The sequence below is a fragment of the Oncorhynchus mykiss genome, chromosome 12 (assembly GCF_057628025.1).
Source record: "Oncorhynchus mykiss isolate SJ-2025 chromosome 12, ASM5762802v1, whole genome shotgun sequence".
NCBI lineage: Eukaryota > Metazoa > Chordata > Actinopteri > Salmoniformes > Salmonidae > Oncorhynchus > Oncorhynchus mykiss.
This window is the reverse complement of record NC_143033.1, coordinates 76800767-76825041: the sequence shown is the minus strand read 5'-3', so window position 1 is coordinate 76825041 and position 24275 is coordinate 76800767. Positions and strand designations below refer to the sequence as shown.

General features: G+C 41.4%; 1 protein-coding gene across 1 annotated transcript; it reads left to right on the top strand.

Annotated features, from left to right (window-relative positions):
• Positions 1 to 8885: 8885 nt before the first annotated feature.
• On the top strand, positions 8886 to 23211 carry LOC110538460 (cell death-inducing p53-target protein 1). The gene is made up of 6 exons (XM_021625293.3): positions 8886 to 9274; positions 12549 to 12609; positions 13158 to 13318; positions 14148 to 14291; positions 14424 to 14706; positions 21973 to 23211. Exons 3-6 carry the CDS (start codon positions 13234 to 13236, stop codon positions 22082 to 22084), a joined length of 624 nt encoding a protein of 207 aa, XP_021480968.2. The 5' UTR covers positions 8886 to 9274; positions 12549 to 12609; positions 13158 to 13233; the 3' UTR covers positions 22085 to 23211.
• The last annotated feature ends 1064 nt before the right edge of the window (positions 23212 to 24275 follow it).

The following is a 24275-nucleotide window of genomic DNA, read 5'->3' as shown; positions in this document are numbered from 1 at the left end:
TGACGAGCTTAATCATCACATCAATGTTGTTGACATGAGACCACAGATACAAGCAGCTTGTTAGCGGCTGGAGTGGACAACAGGGCAGGGCATTCTATCTTGACCTTGGGAGGAAACCCTCCCTATGTTAGACTCAAAATGTTCTGACAAATATTTAATTTGTTTCAGAAACAACCTGGAAGATTACCCCATATTCTATGATAACAGACAGAAAAAGTATTTTGTTTTTCGAAGGCCCATTGGACATCACTTGAGCTTACAAATAAAACACACGAGGCATATTAGTATATGTTAAGAAAGACAAATCATTGTGGTTCCAGTGGCGATTTTAGCATTTAAATCTTGTTGGGGCAAGAAAATGAATACTAAGTGGGATGCATGCCAGCAAAGCCACAACACAACACAACACAATACATTAATTGCACTATAAAGGTGACAAACGGTGCCCACAAACTGTTAGGGCCTACATAAAGCTGTCCCAACATCTTACCACTGCTACACCTGGCTATCAGCGGAGCCTTGTCTGCCAGCAAAACAGTTCAATCGGCCTCATTTACTGCCTTTAAAAAAACATTGCTGATATGGCTGACTTGCTTAAACAAATGTGGTTTCTAATGACAATTGAGATGTACAAACTGTGGCATAAGGGGACGACAAGCGGATAAGAGGCAATCGGTAATTTCAATTAAGACATTAATGAGCGAGCTAGGACAGACGTAGTTAATATAACTATTTGTTTAGCACTTTTGAAATGTACAGCGACAGAATTCAGAACATGGGTCATTTTTACAGTGTTCTCCCTGTACACCAAGTAAGAACGGTAGGATAAATAAAGGGGGCATATAAGCAGACAATGAAGGCTTTTACAAAACAGGTTATAGGCTACATGTGCACCACCAAGTCAAAACAGTTGGTGAAATTAAGAGCAGTAAATTGACCAAATTATTAGGGTGAGGCACATGGGCTACTAACAGCTTACTACACAACGTACACTTAGCATTACTTTCTTAGATACAGTGTACATATCTCCCTGGCATATTACACAATTTATGCAGCAGCATACGGGACATTTTTGGACTCACCCTGCTGTGCTCACTTGAACAGGAAGGTGGCACGGCAGTCCTTTCTAGGCAAATGTTGTCATCAAAGTCTGGCCTTCTCTGGATTTTGGTGCTTTCAACTGGGAACTCCGAAAAAAACAAGGTTGAATCATGATGACATCATTGATCTTCTGGTCGTAGCTCTAGAAAGAGGCCTGAGTTCCCGACTTACAATTCCGAGTTGGATGACCATTCAAAACGTATTTCCCAGTCGGAGATCATTTTTTCCGGAATTCCCAGTTGTCTTGAACTCCCTGAAGTCAACTTTTCGCAATTCCGAGTTAACAGTTGTTTTGAGCGCGGCACAAATCACGCTTCATTGACAGCATGATTTATCATTTATCATTTTAAACTTGGAAAAGAGACACTTAATCCCAGATTTGGGACCACACAGCCAATCCACTGAATAGCAGGCTAGTGATTGCTTTGCAACGCTTGCAGTTAGCCACTGTCACTGATTCCTTCCAAACCACTCATTGTTGAATTTGCGATTCCAAACTTGTGTAATGTTTATGTCCAATGGCCCATGAGCACCGATACGTTTTACCTATAATTTCTCTTCATTATTTATCTTCATATGACAAGGATAAAAAAGGATTTGCCAGTAGATTGTCGACATGATTCATGATGATGCCTGAAATCGAAGGTTTTGAAAGTATGATGTTGACAGTCCAATCAAAGCTACTGTAGAGATAACATAATTTGACATACTTTTATCTGTGGCCAATGACCTTGAGCCTTATTGGATGGGCACTTCAAATGTAACTCTATGGCAGCACCCAAGGGGCTTGAATTTTCGAGGTCTACCCTTAGACTTGACATACTGTCCCCACGAGTGACAGAACACTGAGCTAGTCATGGCACAAGTAAAGAATATTACCAAGACCTACGCTCCGTATTTTCTGCTGGCTGCCCCACCACCACAGAAAGCAATGAGGTAGGCTAAAACACCTGCATTTTTGGAGCTGCCTTACTCAAAAAAGCAAAAAAGAGACCATGTTTGTATGCAGCTTTATTAACTCAATGATTTTTTAAATATATAATTTAAACTTTTTTTGAAAACTGATATGTGACACGTATTAATGACAAAATAACATAATTTTGATGGGGGGGTTTTGCAAAAATTGTGGGGCTCTGAATGACGGGTTGCCACTGTTTGGTTCATTGCTATTTGTCCATAGAGTACCACAGTATGAGTCATAATACCCATAAAACCTAGTGGTCAAACAGGAAAATGGTTCCAATTGTTTTTCCACCATTCATTTTTCTTTTTTTTTCATTTTAAAACACTTAAAATAAGGGCTGTTTCGTGTAGGCTTAACCCGGTGTGATTTTTTAATAACCATGTAAATCTCTCTAGGACAAGGTGACTTTTATCAATATACTTGCCTGTATTTATCCCCCCCCCCCCAAAATGTAATGCTAATTATCTGCTAATGTAGCTATCATAAAGAACTACAAATGCCATGATAATCTGGACGAGACTGATGAACCGAGGAAAAGGTAAGAATATCTAAATGTAGTAATGAAAAAATTCGTACAAATTTCTTTAAATTAACCTGTTCACAAAGGTGCCAGCTAGAGATGACATGCAGGAGCTTGCAGCGATTTGTAGTCTTGCATGATGTGTACTTTGATGCTAATTAGCATTTTCAAATCTGAGAGTATATAGAGCTGAATATATTGCAAAAATCACCTTGTCCAAGAGAGATTTACAAACGTCAAAATGTCTCGCCAGGGTAAGAACTGGGTCTGAACCCCACCCTGTACAGCTGGGTCCTAGACTTCCTGACTGGCCACCCCCAGGTGGTGAAGGTAGGCAACAACACCTCCACTACGCTGATCGTCAACACAGGGGCCCCACAAGGGTACGTGCTCAGACCCCTCCTGTACTCTCTGTTTACACATGACTACATGGCCACACACGCCTCCAACTCACTCATCACGTATGCAGACTACACCACAGTGGTAGGCCTGATTACCAACCACAACCAGACAGCTTACAAAGAGGAGGTGAGGGCCCTAGTGGAGTGGTGCTAGGAGTGGTGCTAGGAAAATGACGTGTCCCTCAACGTGTCCCTTCACATTTCTTCAAAAATACCATCTTTGTCCCCATGTACAGTTGCAACCCGTAGTCTGGCTTTTTTTATGGCGGTTTTGGAGCAGTGGCTTCTTCCTTGCTGAGCGGCCTTTCAGGTTATGTCGATATAGGACTCGTTTTACTGTGGATATAGATACTTTTGTAGCGGTTTCCTCCAGCATCTTCACAAGGTCCTTTGCTGTTGTTCTGGGATTGATTCGCACTTTTCGCACCAAAGTACGTCCATCTCTTGGAGACAGAACGTGTCTCCTTCCTAAGCGGTAGGACGGCTGCATGGTCACATTGTGTTTATACTTGCGTACTCTTGTTTGTACAGATGAACGTGGTACCTTCAGGCATTTGGAAATTGCTCCCAAGGATGAACTAGACTTGTGGAGGTCTACAATTTTATTTCTGAGGTCTTGGCTGATTTCTTTTGATTTTCCCATGATGTCATACAAAGAGGCACTGTGTTTGAAGGTAGGCCTTGAAATATATCCACAGGTACACCTCCAATTGACTCAAATGATGTCAATTAGCCTATCAGAAGCATCTAAAGCCATGACATCATTTTCTGGAATTTTCCAAGCTGTTTAAAGGCACAGTCAACTTAGTGTATGTACACTTCTGACCCACTGGAATTGTGATACAGTGAATTATAAGTGAAATAATCTGTCTGTAAACAATTGTTGGAAAAATTACTTGTGTCATGCACAAAGTAGATATCCTAACCGACTTGCCAAAACTATAGTTTGTTAACAAGGAATTTTACGTGTTTCTAAAATCCCCCATGGGAAAAATGTATGGTGGAAAAACGATTGGAACCATTTCCCTGTTTGACCGCTAGGTTTTATGACACCTCCACTGTAGGGCTCTATAAACCAGCTAAGTTAGCTAGCTAGTTAACATGAGTCTACATATTGAACTTCAATCACCAGTGGTACAACATATGAATTTATGGTTTGATCAGAATAACCATCATAATCAGAGAATTAAGCGAAAACCACAAGTCCAAATCCACATCCATGGATTAGGAAAGGGACGATTTAGCAAGCTAGCTACTGCAGTACAAACAGGCCAGAAGCAGACACGATTTCCTGACAAAGATGACGTTTTGCTCAATATGTGATTTGACTGGTGTGAAGCCAAATCAACTGGCCTCTCTTTTCCAGACCATTCAACAGTTATATTTAGAACTCTGCAAGGAAAGAGTTCAGTTTATTCATGAAAATATCCTGACCAGTATCAACAGACTTCTGACATACCCTATAATAAAACATACAATAAGCCTTTCCTTACAGGAGCAATTTGTAAGTTCAGTTACTGGCCAGCAATGTGTGGAGGACCGGGGGAGAGTGTCTATGTGAGTGCAAAAGCAAACACGAAATGTAATCGGCGGGTCAATCCACCAATAGAGTGCCTTTAGGGTTGTTCAATTTGGTTAAACTATAGCAAGTGCAAATTTAAGTAACAGGGTTGATCATAACAGGGTTAACAATTTCATATTTAAAATCAGCCATAACTCCCCTTGTGGCAGACAGAGCAAATGGAAGCTTGTCTAGCCTATTTTTCTATGGATAACAGGATTGACAAGATATACTCGAGTCGACGCACTCAGGTTGTCCAACACATAACACCATAAAATGGAAAAAATATATAGTATAACAGGCTCACCTGCTTTTTACATTATGATTTGACTATTAGATGCTCAATGTTTCTTTGGAAAAAAGTATTTCAAAAGGAATGGTTTAACCACATTAAAACAAGAGTTCCGTTAAATAAATAAAAAACAGGCTTGAATTTAAAATGAGGGACAAACATAAATGAATCATTAATCACATGAAATAAATAACAGAATGACTAGGGCTTTAAAATGATGGTGGAAACTTTGGAAAATGTGGGGATTAAGTGGGTTAAAATCATCCTAGAACTCAGTATAACCTGCCATAGGACATGTCAAAATGCAGATTTCTGGCACTTTAGCCAGTCTTACACACACATATACATATATATATAAAACAATCTTATTAAATGTTCTATTGGGTTTATATTGAAGGGCATGTCCTTAAATATTACAGGCTTTAATAATTCAATATTGGTGCACAATTTCTACTTAATTTTGGGGCTCCTGAGTGGCGCAGCGATCTAAGGCACTGCATCTCAGTGCTAGAGGTGTCACTACAGACACCCTGGTTTGAATCCAGGCTGTATCACAACCAGCCGTGATTGGGAGACCCATAGGGTGCACAAACCCAGCATTGTCTGGGTTTGCCCAGTGTAGGCCGTAATTGTAAATAAGAATTAATTCTTAACTGACTTGCCTAGTTAAATAATAATATCGAAGTGATGCAAAAAGGCACTCTATTCTTGGAAAGACCCAGGCAGTCCTCGGTATAACTCAAATACCTTTTCTCTTGTGTGTATTTAGTTTCAGGCTGATTGTGTTTGTATCATTGCCACAGCGCAGGGGCCTATGTCAACTTTCAGTGTGTTTGTATGGGAGAAAGCCCAGGGATCAAATGATAAAGATCAGAAATATGCATGGAACACACGTACAATGATCACCCTCAGAAAATCAAGTTCCACATGCTGATTTTCATATCAGAGAACAGCCTGTGTTGCGAGTGCCCACGTGGAAAAGGGGAGAAACAGAATTGGGCAAGGACCTAGGTCCCCAAGTGGTTTTCAAATGCCAGCCAGCAGGAGGCATCCCTACATGCTCTGGCTGGTGGATCGGCCTGTATCACAGGAGTATCAACATCATGTACGCTGTCATCTGTTTGATACTTCAAACTCCCCAGAACATAAGGTCAATCAATATAAGGTCTGAAGAGGATAGGCCTATATGCGAACATACTGAATGTGAGACATGTAATGTGAATATTTTGCCATAGTGTTTAAGTGTGAACTATCACTAAACGATGCAATGTGTTATTGGAGTGAAAGTGGAGCGGGAAAAGGCAGAAAAACAGGGAAATTATGCATACATTCTTTATGAAACACCATTTTCCACCACAGGTGTCCAACATCCTAAATGGTCAGAAAATACAAAAATGGTGGTGGAAAATGGTGTCAACCTTGATCCTCAATTACTTTGTTGCTCACTAATTGGACATCAAGGTAAAGTTATAGCAACTGTTTGTGATCAAATCAAACTCATCCAGACATAATGAAGTGAATGACTGAAGCTTCTCTGGGTGTCCATCAAGCCTAAGTGTTCTGTTCTCTGATTCTAAAGCGGTTCCATCAATGCATGAGGCCTAAACGCATGTTCCGTTTGATTAAACTGTAAAGTAAGTGCAGACTCATGACCTCATCTAGGTTGCCTTAAGCCAAATACGGAAAACTTAGCCTAGCTCTTATAGAACTGTGCCATTCATTCAGATGCCATGCATTTGTATATTCTTATTTTTTCCTACCCTAGAAAGTCCTGTAACTGTAACCCCAACCAAATCAGTGTTCACGTCACACTCACTGGTTTTATTTTTGGGTAATTTAGGATGTTGCACAACGCATTCAGCCACTGGTGTCAGAAAATACAAAAATGTTGTTTTTTTCCTGCCTTCTTGTCAATGTAGCTAGTTAAGGAGGAAAAGTATGCCTTTGCAGCCTGATTGGAGGATGCTTCATTTACAGTACAACCGGTCCACGAGTGTATTACGGGGAATGCACATCAAGCCTAGAAGAGCCTCTGCCCTAAATTTACAGGTTACTTAACAGCTGAACAATATAAGCTATCCAAGAGCCCCCATCTAACACACACACACACACACACAGTAAATATCCTATGTTCAAAATGTTTTTACATCAAATAGAATAACTTCAACATTATGTTACTGCCAATGTTGACATATCCATAATACATTTAATATTAGGCAATTAGTCTATTAAAGAAAAGCTTAATTTATCATCTTCATTACTCAATAAGGTATCATAGGTGTCTACAAATGTAACACTTCCAAAAAGTGCAACAATGTGTATAAAACAGGAAAAAACTCGGTGAATTTCAATTCGGCGCTCAAGAAAGATGTCCGAGTTTCAGACTTCGAATTCCGAGTTGGACGATTTTCCCAGTCGGAGTTCAGTCTTGAACACATTGAAGCCCGAAGTCGAAGATTTCCAAGTTTCCAGTTCCAATATCTCTCGCTATGCACCGTTAAGTCAAATCCCTCGAATGCCGCATTGAAAACAATTGGGAACTCCGAAACCTCCGACTTCAAGACAAAAAAAGAAAAGTGGGTCAAATAATGAAGTCAAAATGAAGGCAAAAATAATGGGGTTCCAAAAATGGTCCAGTAGCCAGGATAACAAATATAAATTCTATCTAGACACCATTGCCCTAGAGCAGTAGTTCCCCACCAGGGATACTAGGACCTGAGGGGGTACTCCAGGCAGAGCAAAATTCAGTTGGTGGTACAATAACTGAAAAGGTTGGAAACCACTGCCCCAGAGCACACAAACTATACCTCAGCCTAAACAGCAAAGCCTCAGGTAACTTCCACAAGGCTGTGAACAATCTAAGAGAAGGCAAGGAGGGGAGGGCCTTCTACCCCATCAAAAGGAACTTAAAACTCAACATCACAATTAGGATCTGGCAACAAAAATACTTCAATCAGTTATAGAACCAATTGCACACTATGGTTGTGAGGTCTGGGTTCCACTCACCAACCAAGAATTCCCCAAATGATAATCTGCAAAAATATAGCTGGTGTACAACACAAAACTACAAACAACGCATGTAGAGCAGAATTAGGACTATACCTGCTATTTATCAAAATCCAGAAAAGAGCTGTTAAATTCTACAACCATCTACAAGGAAGTGATACCCACACATTCCACCACAAAGCCCTCATCGACAGAGAGAGAGATAAACCTACTATCATGTTTCAGGTAAGACCTAGATGCAAGACAATGTCAAAGTAACAGCAGTTTATAATCAAACAGAGGCAGGAAAAAGGCAAGTCAAGAGCAAGGAGATGTCAGTAATCCAGAAAGGTGGGGCAAAGGTACAGGACAGCAGGCAGAATGGTCAACACAGGGAAAACTAGGAAACAGGAACAATCGAGAGACAGGAGCAGAGGGGAAAACCACTGGTAGGCTTGACAAAACAAAAACAAACTAGAAACAGAGAACACAGGTATAAATACACAGGGGCTAATGGGGAAGATGGGTGACACCTGGAGGGGGTGGAGACAATCACAAAGATAGGTGAAACACCTACAGAAGAGTCCCCTCAGTCAGCTGGTTCTGCGGCTCTGTTCACAAACAGACCCCCAGGACAGCAACACAATTTGACCCAAACAAATTATGAGAAAGCAAAAAGATAACTATTTGACACACTGGAAAGAATCAATAAAAAAAAATGGAGCAAATTGGAACACTATCTGTCCCTAAACAGAGAGTACACAGTGGCAGAATACTCTACCACTGTGACTGACCCAAAATTAATAAAAACCTTGACTATGTACAGACTCAGGGAACATAGCCTTGCTACTGAGAGAGGCTGCCATAGCAGACTTTGATCTTGAGAGAAGACCAGCTGTGTGCCCACAAATAAAATGGTGGAAACTGAGCTGCACTTCCTAACCTCCTGCCAAATGTATGACCACATTAGATACATATTTCCCATAGAACCACAAAGAATTCTAAAACAAATCAAGCATTGATAAACTCCCATATCTGTTAGGCGAAATACAGCAGTGTGCAATCAAAGCAGCAGGATTTGTGGCCGTTGCCATGTGAAAAGGGCAACCAGTGGATCACAAACAACATTGTGAATACTATTTCACTTGCTTTGGCAATGTAAACACCTATTTCCCATGTCAATAAAGCCCATTTGAATTGAACTGATTTCTTTTTAACGCTGCATCTTTTTTGAGCTCTGACCTGAAGCTCACCGATGTCGTGATTTGACCTCGTTTTTTTCGCCGAGTTCCCAGTTGTCTTGGAAGCACCACAAGAGGCGGATGTTGAGTAGATTCATGATAAACAGACTAGCTAACGGTTGCCATAATTTGTCTTCCCTACGAACAGGCTTGGGATATAGCTATCCTCATCACCCAATTCAAATTGTGTGGAAGAGACAACACATCAGGTAAATTCCGTGTGGAGATAACTCGGAAACAATATTTGAGAGGCTATCAGCTAGCTAACGTAACGTAGCTAGCTAACATTATTCACCGTTTAGTTTTAAACTGATGTTACTCAATGTGAACTAGCTAACGTTACATGTTACTTGACTGTTATTTTGAAATGTGTTCCATTTTCACCGATGAAAATAATAGCTAGCTAGATACCTAACTAGCTAGTTGAACTAGCTACATTAGCAACTACACCAACTAGGCAGACAGTTGTATAACGCTAGCTAGCTGATGTAAACATCCAGTCAAATCGAGGCTTCTCTCTCGTCAACATGTCCTAAATGCAGTAACGACGAGCTAGCTAGCTAAGATAGCAATTTATGTTTGATATAAACTGTGTCAATGTCTAGATAGCTAGCTACATTACGTAAAGAGTGTTGGTCTGGTGGGTTGAGCAGATCATCTACGTAAATAACGTTACTGTAGCAAGAGGATTCCGGAAAATGATGGATGAAGCTTTCTAGAAAGTTGCCTCTCACTAGAGATAAATGATTGAAAATGATGATGGCTCATTCATATACATACATTGACAATTACACTTTTTTTGTAACATCACCATCCATTGATCCTCAATTACTTTGTTGGAACAAATTAAGGCCTGCTTCAACTGTTTGTGATCAAATCAAACTCATCCAGACATAATGAATGTCCCATAAACCATGTTCTGTACTCTGATTCTGAATTTCTGATGCTGTTCTATTATACGAGGCCTTAATGCTTGTTCTGTTTGATTAAACTGTAAAGGAAGTGCAAATTCATGGCATCCTCTAGGTTGACTTGGGCAAAATACGGGTATTAACTTAGCCTAGCTCTTATAGAACTGTGGCCTACATTCAGATGCCATGCATTTGTACAGTTTTATTTCTATCGTACCCTGGACATTCCTGTCATTTCCCCAGCTTAATCAGTGTTCACATCACACTCACTAACTGGTTGGATAGCTCTCCTCTGCCTTATCACTGCCTTAGATTACCCAGTTATTTGACAGGCTTATTTTTATTGCGCTGTCTGGCATTCTGACTTTGTTTTGGAGCAGGCGGGCCAGCGTCCTAATCATTTTATGTTCAAATTAGAGACACCCTGACATGCATGGTGATCTCTCACAGGCATGGTCAGCTGACCTGGGAAAGTGAAGCCTAGTAGGCCGAAGTATGGATGGCAGGTCTGGACAGCTGGTGGCATAGCTGCTCCCTAGGCTCCCTAGGCTAGGCTGTGTTTGTTTTCAGACACGTGTAGTAGTCAGGTGAGGTTTATGTTGTTGTAGAGTCTGTTAGGGAAAGTGTTAGACTACTCTGTAGCGGTGTTAATTGCACTGCATTGCTGAGATGACATATGAGTCTGTAATACCAACATGTTTCAAGCAGACCACCATAGTCACTGTGTCCAAGAACACTAAGGTAACCTGCCTAAATGACTACTGACTTGTAGCACTCACGTCTGTAGCCATGAAATGCTTTGAAAGGCTGGTCATGGCTCACATCAACACCATTATCCCAAAACCCTAGACCCACTCCAATTTGCATACCGCACCAACATATCCACAGATGATGCCCTCTCTGTTGCACGCCACACTGTGCCTTTAACACCTGCACAAAAGGAACACCCATGTGTGAATGCTATTTATTGACTACAGCTCAGCGTTCAACACCATAGTGCCCTCAAAGCTCATCACTAAGCTAAGGACCCTTGGACTAAACACTTCCCTCTGCAACTGGATCCTGGACCTCCTGATGGGCCACCCCAAGGTGGTAAGGGTAGGTAACAACACATCTGCCACGCTGATCCTCAACACGTTGGCCCCTCAGGGGTGCGTGCTCAGTCCCCTCCTGTACTCCCTGTTCACTTTTGACTGCACGGCCAGGCACGACTCCAACACCATAATTTAAGTTTGCTAATGACACAACAGTGGTTGGCCTGATCACCGACAACAATGAGAGATCCTATAGAGAGGAGACCAGAGACCTGGGCGTGTGGCTCAATGACAACAACCTCTTCTTCAAGATGATCAAGACAAAGGAGATGATTGTAGACTACAGGAAAAGGAGGACCGAGCACGCCCCATTCTCATCGACGGGGCTGTAGTGGAGCAGATTGAGAGCTTCAAGTTCTTTGGCGTCCACATCAGCAACACACTAACATGGTCCAAGCACACCAAGACAGTCGTGAAGAGGGCATGACAAAATCTATCCCCCCCCCCCCCCAGGAGAATGAAAAGATTTGTCATGGGTCCTCAGATCATTAAAAGGTTTTACAGATTCACCATCAAGAGCATCCTGATGGGTTGCATCACTGCCTGGTATGGAATCTGCTTGGCCTCCAACTGCAAGGCACTACAGAGGGTAGTACGTACGGCCCTGTACATCACCGGGGCCATCCAGGACCTCTATACCAGGTAGTGTCAGACGAAAGTATATAAAAAATGTCAGACTCCAGCCACCCTAGTCATAGATTGTTCTCTCTTCTACCACACGGCAAGCGGTACCGGAGCGCCAAGCCTAGGTCCAAGAGGCTTCTAAACAGCTTCTACCCCCAAGCCATAAGACTCTTGAACAGCTAATCAAATGGCTACCCAGACTATTTGCATTGCCCCCGCACATTGACTCTGTACAGCTACCCCCTGTATATAGCCCCACTATTGTTATTTACTGCTTCTCTTTAAGTATTTGTTACTCTTTTTTTTGTATTGTATTTTCTTAACTGCATTGTTGGTAAAGGTTCTTAGTTCTTAACTGTTCCAATAATATCAGCTCCCTTTGTGGCATTTGGCCAGTCAATCTCCTTTATGCTAAAGTGAATTGTAGTAAGGAGGACTATAGAGTTACATTTCTCATTGGCATAGGCTAATAAGTTGGTTACACCAGACAGCTTTGCTGCTCCATTTTTGAGGCAATGTGCTTGTTTTATTTAAAGGCTACTGAGATTAGCTTGGGTAAGCGCTTGTGTTGTCAGGTGAATGAATTGAAGCCATAGAAATGCCATAATGCAGTCGACTTTGATTAAAGGGCATGCATGTGTTAGTATCTTATAGATATGATGTTGGAGACTAAATGTCAATGTACCAATGTTTGAGGGAAGCAAGTTGTCTATAATTAACCTAGCACTTGTTAATGGCTGCACACTGTTAGTGTTTTTCATTCGCCTGAGAAAATAGCAATAGCAATTGCAATTTCCAAATAGGACCACATGCAAGAAACTTTTGGCATATTTTCTTTTCCCTTTTTCTTGAAGGCTGTTGGACCTGACAGAAGAGCAGGCTCTGTAGGTGGAGACTCCCCACTGTCATCAGCAGGTAATCATGACTAATGTCCCTTCTCTTCACCCTGCTGCCATAGGTTTTGTTTTTATGTATATATTAGTGGCTTTAAGAGGTCATTTCTGTTTAATGTCAGACTGCCAACTCATTGCTAAACTCCCTAATGTTTACTGTCGTGAGTGTGTTAGATGTTAAACATTACTAATGTTTATTATCCTAACACACGTTTAGGTAAAGAGTGGATTGAAAGCATTTGCCTGTTGTTTTTGTCTTAAATCCCTGTAAATGTAATATTCTAGAGGCCTCAGAGGCAGTAGCCTAGCCCTAGCCTAAACCCAGCGTTATCCAGCTATACTGTTGAATGTTGTCTGCACCCATCATATTTATCATACCAATTCACTTGATTGAAAAGATCTAGGGTCTTCCTAGACGAGTCAATACTGAGACAAAATGACAAATAAATTAATTTACTTGAATGCATCAGTAGCTGAAGTGCGAGACAGCTGCTGTATCATGTTGCAGTGTGTGGGTATTGAACTGACTGTCAGTGAACTGATAGGCCTGTGTGCGTGTTCTTCTCACAGAGTGGCTGAGTCAGTTCAAGGCCAGTGGTGAGTGGAGCTTCTACCCCAGGCCCCCCCATCCAAAGGTCCAGCCAGCATGTCCAGCGACCCACCTCCTCCCTACCCCGGAGCTCCCAGCGCCCCTCTTATCGAGGAGAAGAATGGACAGCCAGCCGCTCCGGGTACAATTATTCTATAACTGTCTCTTATTGTGTATGATGTGGAGGAAAAAAACATTTAGTTTGGGACAAGACTACAAAAAGAGACATTTTAAGAGATTATTTTACCAAAGGACAGAAGTCCAGGGTAGGAACCACACACAGGCTTACCTGTGAACTTCATCAGAGCTCTGACGAAGGCCGTGAGGCCGATACGTAAGCTTATGAAAGATCAGTGACACTATCAAGAGCAGTGTGCGGTTTTCTTTTTCATTCATGAAGTTCAGCTTTGCCATGCACCTGCAATAAGTTTGCTCAGATGTGCAAGTGCCTTTTGATTACCTGTGAACTTCAAAATACCATCTGGTTTCTTTGACTGGGCTGCTGATTTAGTATTTGCACTGTAGCTGACTAGCTGTAGGGAAACTGGTGTGAATTTGCATAAATGCCTCCCATAACAGCTCTTGTGTGGCTGGTTAGAGGAAGGCCTGGAGAAACATCATCAGTTAAACCTTGAAAGTAGGCCCTGTCTGTGAACAAATCTTGATTTGTCTGGCTCCCCTTCCACCCCAGGTTTCCTTACAATAAAATACTGTTTTGATCAGTCAAAGGAATGTGATCAACAAAGTGTGTTTGTTACAAACTACGTAACAAATCCTTGAGAATTGTAAAGCTATGAAAAAACACTAGTGCAGCTATTCTCGCGTCAGCAACAGATGATGATGCATGTTCTCAATAATGGGCCAATGCCTTACTTGATTTGAGCCCAACATAAGTCATGTTTCTTCAATCAATCATTGCTGTGAAAGCTCACTAATAAATGCTTCTTGTTTGTCTGTTTTTTCTCTCCCAGACTCGGCGGCCCCTGTAACGACGGGGCCTCCTCAGGGGCACCCCCTGCCTCCAGACTATGGCCCTCCACCCTACGAGGCCACGCTACAGCCAGGCTTCTTGCCACCACACGTCCCAGGAGATGGGGCCATGCCCATACCACATGGTAGGCATACACTGGTCTACAGAGGGAATGAAAATAAGATGAGCGACTCTAAATGCATACACATGTCATTTGGCATAGGACCTGTATACAAAATATAAACACCACATGCCTCCTTGTGTTTTTACCCTACAGGTGGCTTCTACCCTCCGCCAGGTCACTTTGGCCCAGGGCAGTTTGGCCCGGGGCAGTTTGGCCCGGGGCCCATTCAATTTGGGCCTGTGGCAGGTCAGACGGCTCACATGGTGCCGGCACCCCCTGGGACAGCTACCACAGTGACCGTGCTACAGGGGGAGATATTCCAGACAGCACCCGTACAGACAGTGTGTCACCACTGCCAGCAGCCCATCATCACCCGCATCAACCACAGCGTGGGCCTCATGAACGCTGTCTTCTGCCTCTTCTGCTTCTTTGTTGGGTAAGAGGAAGAGTTGGTGTACTATATTGTATAGAGGTTATGTAAGGGATAACCAACGAGTGGCTATGCGTTCTATGGTAAATAATAAACGACGTGGAAGGTGTGTTCCACAATATGTTTAGTTGCATTCTTTTCCAGAGAACGCATAAGGCCCCGAGTTGATTATCTCTTTCACACCATGGCTATAATTGAACACATTTGCTGCTAGAAATGTGTTCATTTGCAGGTAGGAATGTGTTCCACATCCACTGAAGTAGCTAACATGTTTACTAGATACAGTGCCTTCAGAAAGTATTCATACCCCTCGACTTATTCAATATTTTGTTGTTACAGCCTGAATTGAAAATGTATTTAATGTTATGTTTTATTCTCACCCATCTACACATAATGACAAAGTGAACACATGTTTTTAGAAATGTTAGCAAATGTATTAAAAATTTAATTAAAGTTCTGTGTAAAATCGGAGGGTCTGCTGTCCGGACCTCTGGCAGTCTCTATGGGGGTGCCACAGGGTTCAATTCTTGGACCGACTCTCTTCTCTGTATACATCAATGAGGTCGCTCTTGCTGCTGGTGAGTCTCTGATCCACCTCTACGCAGACGACACCATTCTGGATACTTCTGGCCCTTCTTTGGACACTGTGTTAACAACCCTCCAGGCAAGCTTCAATGCCATACAACTCTCCTTCCGTGGCCTCCAATTGCTCTTAAATACAAGTAAAACTAAATGCATGCTCTTCAACCGATCACTACCTGCACCTACCCGCCTGTCCAACATCACTACTCTGGACGGCTCTGACTTAGAATACGTGGACAACTACAAATACTTAGGTGTCTGGTTAGACTGTAAACTCTCCTTCCAGACCCATATCAAACATCTCCAATCCAAAGTTAAATCTAGAATTGGCTTCCTATTTCGCAACAAAGCATCCTTCACTCATGCTGCCAAACATACCCTTGTAAAACTGACCATCCTACCAATCCTCGACTTTGGCGATGTCATATACAAAATAGCCTCCAATACCCTACTCAACAAATTGGATGCAGTCTATCAGAGTGCAATCCGTTTTGTCACCAAAGCCCCATATACTACCCACCATTGCGACTTGTACGCTCTCGTTGGCTGGCCCTCTCTTCATACTCGTCGCCAAACCCACTGGCTCCATGTCATCTACAAGACCCTGCTAGGTAAAGTCCCCCCTTATCTCAGCTCGCTGGTCACCATAGCATCTCCCACCTGTAGCACACCCTCCAGCAGGTATATCTCTCTAGTCACCCCCAAGACCAATTCTTTCTTTAGCCACCTCTCCTTCCAGTTCTCTGCTGCCAATGACTGGAACGAACTACAAAAATCTCTGAAACTGGAAACACTTATCTCCCTCACTAGCTTTAAGCACCAACTGTCAGAGCAGCTCACAGATTACTGCACCTGTACATAGCCCACCTATAATTTAGCCCAAACAACTACCTCTTTCCCTACTGTATTTTATTTATTTATTTATTTATTTTTCTCCTTTGCACCCCATTATTTTTATTTGTACTTTGCACATTCTTCCATTGCAAATCTACCATTCCAGTGTTTTACTTGCTATATTGTATTTACTTTGCCACCATGGCCTCATTTGCTCACATCGTATATAGACTTGTTTATACTGTATTATTGACTGTATGTTTGTTTTACTCCATGTGTAACTCTGTGTCGTTGTATGTGTCGAACTGCTTTGCTTTATCTTGGCCAGGTCGCAATTGTAAATGAGAACTTGTTCTCAACTTGCCTACCTGGTTAAATAAAGGTGAAATAAAACATTAAATAAAAAAATACAGAAATATTTAATTTGCATGAGTAATCACACCACTGAGTCAATACTTTGTAGAAGCAGCGATTACAGCTGTGCATCTTTTCTGGGTAAGTCTCTAAGAGCTTTCCACACCTGGATTGTGCAACATTTGGCCAATTTATTAAAAAATTCTCTCCACTGTCTGGTGGAAAGCAGACTGAACCAGGTTTTCCTCTAGGATTTTGCCAGTGCTTAGCTCCATTCTGTTTATTTTTTTATCCTGAAAAACTCCCCAGTCCTTCATGATTACAAGAATACCCATAACATGAATACCCATAACATTCATATGCTTGAAAATATGGAGAGTGGTACTCTGCAATGTGTTGTATTGGATTTGCCCCAAACATAACACTTTGTGTTCAAGTTATACTGCAACATTTTTGCAGTATAACTTTAGTGCCTTGTTGCAAACAGTATGCATGTTTTGGAGTATTTTTATTCTGTACAGGCTTCTTCTTTTTCACTGTGTCAATTAGGTCAGTATTGTGGAGTAACTACAATGTTGTTGATCCATCCTCACAACCATTAAATTCTGTAACTGTTTTAATGTCACCATTCGCTTCATGGTAAAATCCCTGAGCGGTTTCCTTCCTCTCCGGCAACTGAGTTAGGAAGGACGCCTGTATCTTTATAGTGACTGGGTGTATTGATACACCATCCAAAGTGCAATTAATAACTTCACCATGCTCAAAGGAATATTTAATGTCTGCTTCTTTTTTACCCATCTACCAATAGGTGCCCTTCTTTATGAGGCATTGGAGAACCTCCCTGGTCTTTGTTGTTGAACCTGTGTTTGAAATTCACTGCCCGACTGAGGGACCATACAATTATCTGTATGTGTGGGCAGTGGCTACTTGGTGGGACAATTTTTTTTTTTTGTGGGGGGTGTGCATGCCAGCAAAGCCACAACACTAAACAATAAATTAATTGCATTATAACGGTGACAAACGGTGCCCACAAACCGTTAGGGCCTACATAAAGCTGTCATATCAGCAGAGTTCCAACACCTTACCAATGCTACACCTGGCTATCAGTGGAGCCTTGTCTGCCTTTAAAAAAAACAGCTGTTATGGCTGACTTGCTTAAACAAATGTGGTTTCTACTGATAATTGAGATGTACAAACTGTAGCATAAGGGGACAACAAGCTGAAAAGAGGCAATCCGTCATTTTGATTAAGACATTAATGAGCGAGCTAGGACGGACGTAGTCTGTATAACTATTTGTTCGGCACTTTTGAAATGTACAGCGGCAGAATTCAAACATGGGCCGTTCTTACAGTGTTCTCTCTGTACACTAAGTCAGAACCGTAGGATAAATAAAGGGCACATGAGCAGACAATGAAAGGTCTTACAATATTCAATGATTACATTTCTCTAAAACAGGTTATAGTCTTCATGTGCACCACAAAGTCGGGGCAGTAGGTGAACTAGACCAAATTATTAGGGTGAGTCACATGGGCTACTACCCAAGCTACTACACAACATACACTTAGTATTACTTTCTTAGCTACTGTATACATATCTCCCTGGAATATTACATCATTTATGCAGCCGCATACAAGACATTTTTGGACTCCCCTTGTTGTGCTGTGCTCATTTGAACAGGAAGGTGGCGCAGCGGTCCATTGTGGGCAAATTTTGTCATCAAAGTTGGGCATTCTCTGGATTTATGTTGCTTCCAGACAACTGTGAATTTGGGGAAAAAAACAGGTCGAATCACGATTACGTCAGTGATCTTCAGATCGTAGTTCTAGAAAGAGGCCTGAGTTTCTGACTTACAATTCCAAGTTGGATGACCGTTTAAAACGTATTTTCACAGTAGGAGCCTGTTTTTTTAGAGTTCCTAGTTGTCTTGAACTCACTGTAGTCAGATTTCCCAGTTCCAAGTTAAGTTGTTTTTAGCGCGGCAGAAATCACGCTGGATTGACAGCATGGTCAATGTTGAATGTTTAGAATTTTAAGCTTGGAAAAGAGACCCTTAAACACAGACTTGGGACCACACAGCCATTCCATTGAATAGCAGACTAGTGATTGCATTGCAATACTTGCAGTTAGCCACAGATTCCTTCCAAACCACTCATTGTTGAATTTGCGATCTCCAACTTGTTGTGTAATGTTTATGTCCAATGGCCAATGAGCACCGATACGTTTTATCTATTATTTATCTTCATATGACAAGGATTGAAAAGGATTTGCCAGTAAATCGTTGACTTGATTCATGATGATTACTAGCAAAGATTTTGAAAAGTATGATACTGACATGATCAGTCCAATCAAAGCTACTGTAGATATAACGTGATTTGATGTCATTTTATGTGGCCAATGAACTGGAGCTTTCTTGGATGGGCACTTCTAACAGAACACTGAGCCAATCACGGTGCAACTAGAGAACATTACCAACCCCTACGCATCGTATTTTGCGCTGGCTTGCCCCACCACCACCGAAAGCACTGAGCTAGGCTGAAACACCTGCATTTTGGAGCTGCCTTATGCAAGAAAGCAAAAAAAAGAGATCATATTCGTATGTGTCTTTATTAACTCAATTATATATATATTTTTTTTTACATTGTTTGCAAACTGATATGTGACCCGTATTAATGCCAAAATAACATGAAAAACAGGCACCCCCAAAAAATTGTTTTTGGTGGAGGGGGTTTTAGCTAAAAAATGTGGGGGTCAAAGCAACTCTGCTCCACCTGCTCTGAATGACGGGTCACTACTGTGTGTGTGGGGGGTACAAAAGATGAGGTAGTCATTCAAAAATCATGTTAAACAGTTGCACACAGTGAGTCCATGCAACTTTTTATGTGATTTGTTAAGCAACATTTTACTCTTGAACTTATTTAGTCTTCCAATGAAAAAAGTGGTTGAGTATTTATTGACTCAACTTTTACATTTTTATTAAAACCTCCACAGGATCGGTGTCCCTAAACCGGGACGGTTGTTGCTAATGTGACTAGAATGACGTAACAGCCAACTTTCCAGGACATAGCCAACTTTCCTGCACTGCCAAATATACAGTAGCTATTACAGTTAAAATACCATGCTATTGTTTGCAGAGAGTGCATGGCAACAAAACACTTATCACGGCAACGAAGTGTTTCCTTGCAAATGGTATCAAGAATATGTACAGTGCCTTGCGAAAGTATTCGGCCCCCTTGAACTTTGCGACCTTTTGCCACATTTCAGGCTTCAAACATAAAGATATAAAACTGTATTTTTTTGTGAAGAATCAACAACAAGTGGGACACAATCATGAAGTGGAACGACATTTATTGGATATTTCAAACTTTTTTAACAAATCAAAAACTAAAAAATTGGGCGTGCAAAATTATTCAGCCCCCTTAAGTTAATACTTTGTAGCGCCACCTTTTGCTGCGATTACAGCTGTAAGTCGCTTGGGGTATGTCTCTCAGTTTTGCACATCGAGAGACTGACATTTTTTCCCATTCCTCCTTGCAAAACAGCTCGAGCTCAGTGAGGTTGGATGGAGAGCATTTGTGAACAGCAGTTTTCAGTTCTTTCCACAGATTCTCGATTGGATTCAGGTCTGGACTTTGACTTGGCCATTCTAACACCTGGGTATGTTTATTTTTGAACCATTCCATTGTAGATTTTGCTTTATGTTTTGGATCATTGTCTTGTTGGAAGACAAATCTCCGTCCCAGTCTCAGGTCTTTTGCAGACTCCATCAGGTTTTCTTCCAGAATGGTCCTGTATTTGGCTCCATCCATCTTCCCATCAATTTGAACCATCTTCCCTGTCCCTGCTGAAGAAAAGCAGGCCCAAACCATGATGCTGCCACCACCATGTTTGACAGTGGGTATGGTGTGTTCAGGGTGATGAGCTGTGTTGCTTTTACGCCAAACATAACGTTTTGCATTGTTGCCAAAAAGTTCAATTTTGGATTCATCTGACCAGAGCACCTTCTTCCACATGTTTGGTGTGTCTCCCAGGTGGCTTGTGGCAAACTTTAAACGACACTTTTTATGGATATCTTTAAGAAATGGCTTTCTTCTTGCCACTCTTCCATAAAGGCCAGATTTGTGCAATATACTTGTTGTCCTATGGACAGAGTCTCCCACCTCAGCTGTAGATCTCTGCAGTTCATCCAGAGTGATCATGGGCCTGTTGGCTGCATCTCTGATCAGTCTTCTCCTTGTATGAGCTTAAAGTTTAGAGGGACGGCCAGGTCTTGGTAGATTTGCAGTTGTCTGATACTCCTTCCATTTCAATATTATCGCTTGCACAGTGCTCCTTGGGATGTTTAACGCTTGGGAAATCTTTTTGTATCCAAATCCGGCTTTAAACTTCTTCACAACAGTATCTCGGACCTGCCTGGTGTGTTTCTTGTTCTTCATGATGCTCTCTGCGCTTTTAACGGACCTCTGAGACTATCACAGTGCATGTGCATTTATACGGAGACTTGATTACACACAGGTGGATTGTATTTATCATCATTAGTCATTTAGGTCAACATTGGATCATTCAGAGATCCTCACTGAACTTCTGGAGAGAGTTTGCTGCACTGAAAGTAAAGGGGCTGAATAATTTTGCACGCCCAATTTTTCAGTTTTTGATTTGTTAAAAAAGTTTGAAATATCCAATAAATGTCGTTCCACTTCATGATTGTGTCCCACTTGTTGTTGATTCTTCACAAAAAAAATACAGTTTTATATCTTTATGTTTGAAGCATGAAATGTGGCAAAAGGTCGCAAAGTTCAAGGGGGCCGAATACTTTCGCAAGGCACTGTATATCCTTTCTTCAGGTCCTGAGCTACAGGCAACTAGATTTGGGTATGTCATTTTAGGTGAAAATTGGAAGGATGAAAAAAGGTCCAATCTTTCAATTTGTAAAAAAACAAACATAATTCCACTTTGACATTATGGGGTATTGTGTGTAGGCCAGTGATGACAAAATCTCAATTGAATCCAATTTAAATTCAGGCTGTAACACAACAAAATTTGGAAAAACTCAAGGGTTGTGAATACTTTCTGAAGACACTGTAGCGAAGGTAGTTGCCTCGGTAACCAAACAGACTTGCAAGTATAGCTAACCAAACCACCAGTCCTGCTTGCTGTTATGAAAATCGAATGCAACAATGCCAATAATGTTTTCAATTAAACTTTTTTGCTTTCAAAAGCAACTCAAACATAGAACATGTAAGAATGAAGTAGCCATTGAATTCTACCATGTGTTATAAGGAAATAATGCATGCTCTAGAATGACATTCAAGCCAGTAGGAAACAAGTATTCAACAATACCATGGTATAAACACAGAATAATATACTATGGCAGGAAATATTTGATTTCAGGTCGAACACCACAGAATGAAATAAGCGGGGGGTTAACTGTAATAAGACTATTGATTTTGGTCTGTATTCTCTGGTGGTTTGTTTTTGTCATTTTTTTCTCTCCTCTACCACAGGTGTGATCTGGGCTGCTGCTTGATTCCCTGTCTGATCGATGATCTCAAGGATGTGATACACACCTGCCCCTACTGCAAGGGCTACATCTACACATACAAGCGTATCTGCTAACCACCAACAGACAGACGTGTGTGTGTGTGTATATATATTATGCACACATTAACTCATAGCTCCTCATGGTTGTAGTTGCAGCCTATGTTCTTTCTCCAACATTTGCTCAGTGTGTCGTGCTTCATTTAGCCCTCCTAACTTTACTCTTGCTTTCTAAAGCACTTGTTCACACTCACTATACTTACTGTATATCATAGGAGGCTGGTGGGAGGAGCTGTAAGAGGACAGGCTCATTGTAATGGCTGGAATGGAATCCATGGAACGGAGTCCAACACGTTGTCCATGTGTTTGATTTGTTTGGTACAATTCCATTCCAGGCATTACAATGAGCCTGTCCTCCTATAGTTCCTCCCACCAGCCGCCTATGCTATAGATATTGTCCAGACTCACTTACCTAGCTATGTACAGGCATTTAGATAAGTGCTAGATAGACACATCACACAGGACTGAACCTGATCTAAAAACAGAAACCTATAACAATTGAGAAAAGATGAGTTGCAGACACGGTACATCTTGCATATTTTATAAAAACGTCTTTGGTTACGGGAAGGCTCTGAATTTGACATTTATGGAGCGAACTTGAGGGGTAGAGAAGGTCACACTTTGGGAAAGCTGTAAACATTTGTCACTTAAATCAAAATCGTCAGCAATCATCAGCAATTGCAGGGTCAGTAGTTTGTTGTTTTTGTAATTGAATGTATTTTAACATGTTAATATTGAGCACAATGAAGGTTACGTCCATGTCTGAGACCTACTTTATGTTTATGTTCTAATCACCCTGTTTGTCCTACAACCTTAATGGATATCCATTTTAAATGTTACAAGTAAATAATCATGTATCAGATGTCAGGACAAACTCGAGTTGGTAAGACTGAGTTTAATTTATTTAGTTCTCACTTAAGTGAGAGAAGTATGTGTTACTGTCTTTTTTTAATCCTCTATGTGCTTTAGATAGTCACTTGATGTCCAGTGATTTTTGCTAGAGCTGTTACAATAATGCCAGTCATGTCCATGTTAATGTATTCAATTTTGATAATGAAGCAAATGTGTGCATTCGCAATACCATTATATAAGCACAAGTTCCCATGTGAAATTTCATACATTCATAAAACCAGAATGACCATGAATTTACTGTACAGTTTTTATTTAAGTGGTTTGGACTGTCATTCAGTTAGATACTTTATAGCCTTGCTTGCCAAGCTTCATTATCATTAAGACCCAACTGGTAAGGAGACTAGCTAATTTTGTAAGACCTGATCACCTGTCATTGATGCAGGACTACATTGAGCTTCAATGAGCTCCGTGCAGTCACCGAGCACCATGCACATGTCAGAGGCTTAGATTTTCTAGTTTATCTATCAGTCCACAGAGAAACAGGTTTCCTTGTATTTTTCCGTATAGGAAGGGAAAGGAGCGAAGCCGACCTGGCTGGCAGAGTCCAATCCGCTCTGCAGGATGTGCACATTAGAATGGTGAAGCGCTCTGCATGATATCACTGTAATTTTGTGCACTTGTCCTCTGGCCATACAGTGGGGCAAAAAGTATTTAGTCAGTCACCAATTGTGCAAGTTCTCCCACTTAAAAAGATGAGAGGCCTGTAATTTTCATCATAGATACACTTCAACTATGACAGACAAAATGAGAAAAAAAATCCAGAAAATCACATTGTAGGATTTTTTTAAATTAATTTATTTGCAAATGATGGTGGAAAATAAGTATTTGGTCAATAACAAAAGTTTATCTCATTAATTTTAAATACCCTTTGTTGGCAATGACAGAGGCCAAATGTTTTCTGTAAGTCTTCACAAGGTTTTCACACACTGTTGCTGGTATTTTGGCCCATTCCTCCATGCAGATCTCCTCTAGAGCACTGATGTTTTGGGGCTGTTGCTGGGCAACACAGACTTTCAACTCCCTCCAAAGATTTTCTATGGGGTTGAGATCTGGAGACTGGCTAGGCCACTCCAGGATTTGAGTCCCTGGCGGCGTAGTGTGTTACTGATGGTAGGCTGTGTTACTTTGGTCTCAGCTCTCTGCAGGTCATTCACTAGGTCCCCCTGTGTGGTTCTGGGATATTTGCTCACCGTTCTTGTGATCATTTTGACCCCACATATTAACGTGTTCGATCCAGTCCAAGTACACCAATGTATGGTATGCAAGATCTTTTGTCTGCTTCATTTGAGTCGTCTGT

What these genes read in the sequence shown, in the direction of transcription:
- LOC110538460 (XM_021625293.3), top strand. Translation starts at nt 13,234, where the DNA reads ATGTCCAGCGACCCACCTCCTCCCTACCCCGGAGCTCCCAGCGCCCCT. An exon ending in TGGACAGCCAGCCGCTCCGG is followed by an intron (nt 13,319 to 14,147) that starts GTACAATTATTC and finishes TTTCTCTCCCAG; the next exon opens with ACTCGGCGGCCCCTGTAACG. An exon ending in GGCCATGCCCATACCACATG is followed by an intron (nt 14,292 to 14,423) that starts GTAGGCATACAC and finishes TTTACCCTACAG; the next exon opens with GTGGCTTCTACCCTCCGCCA.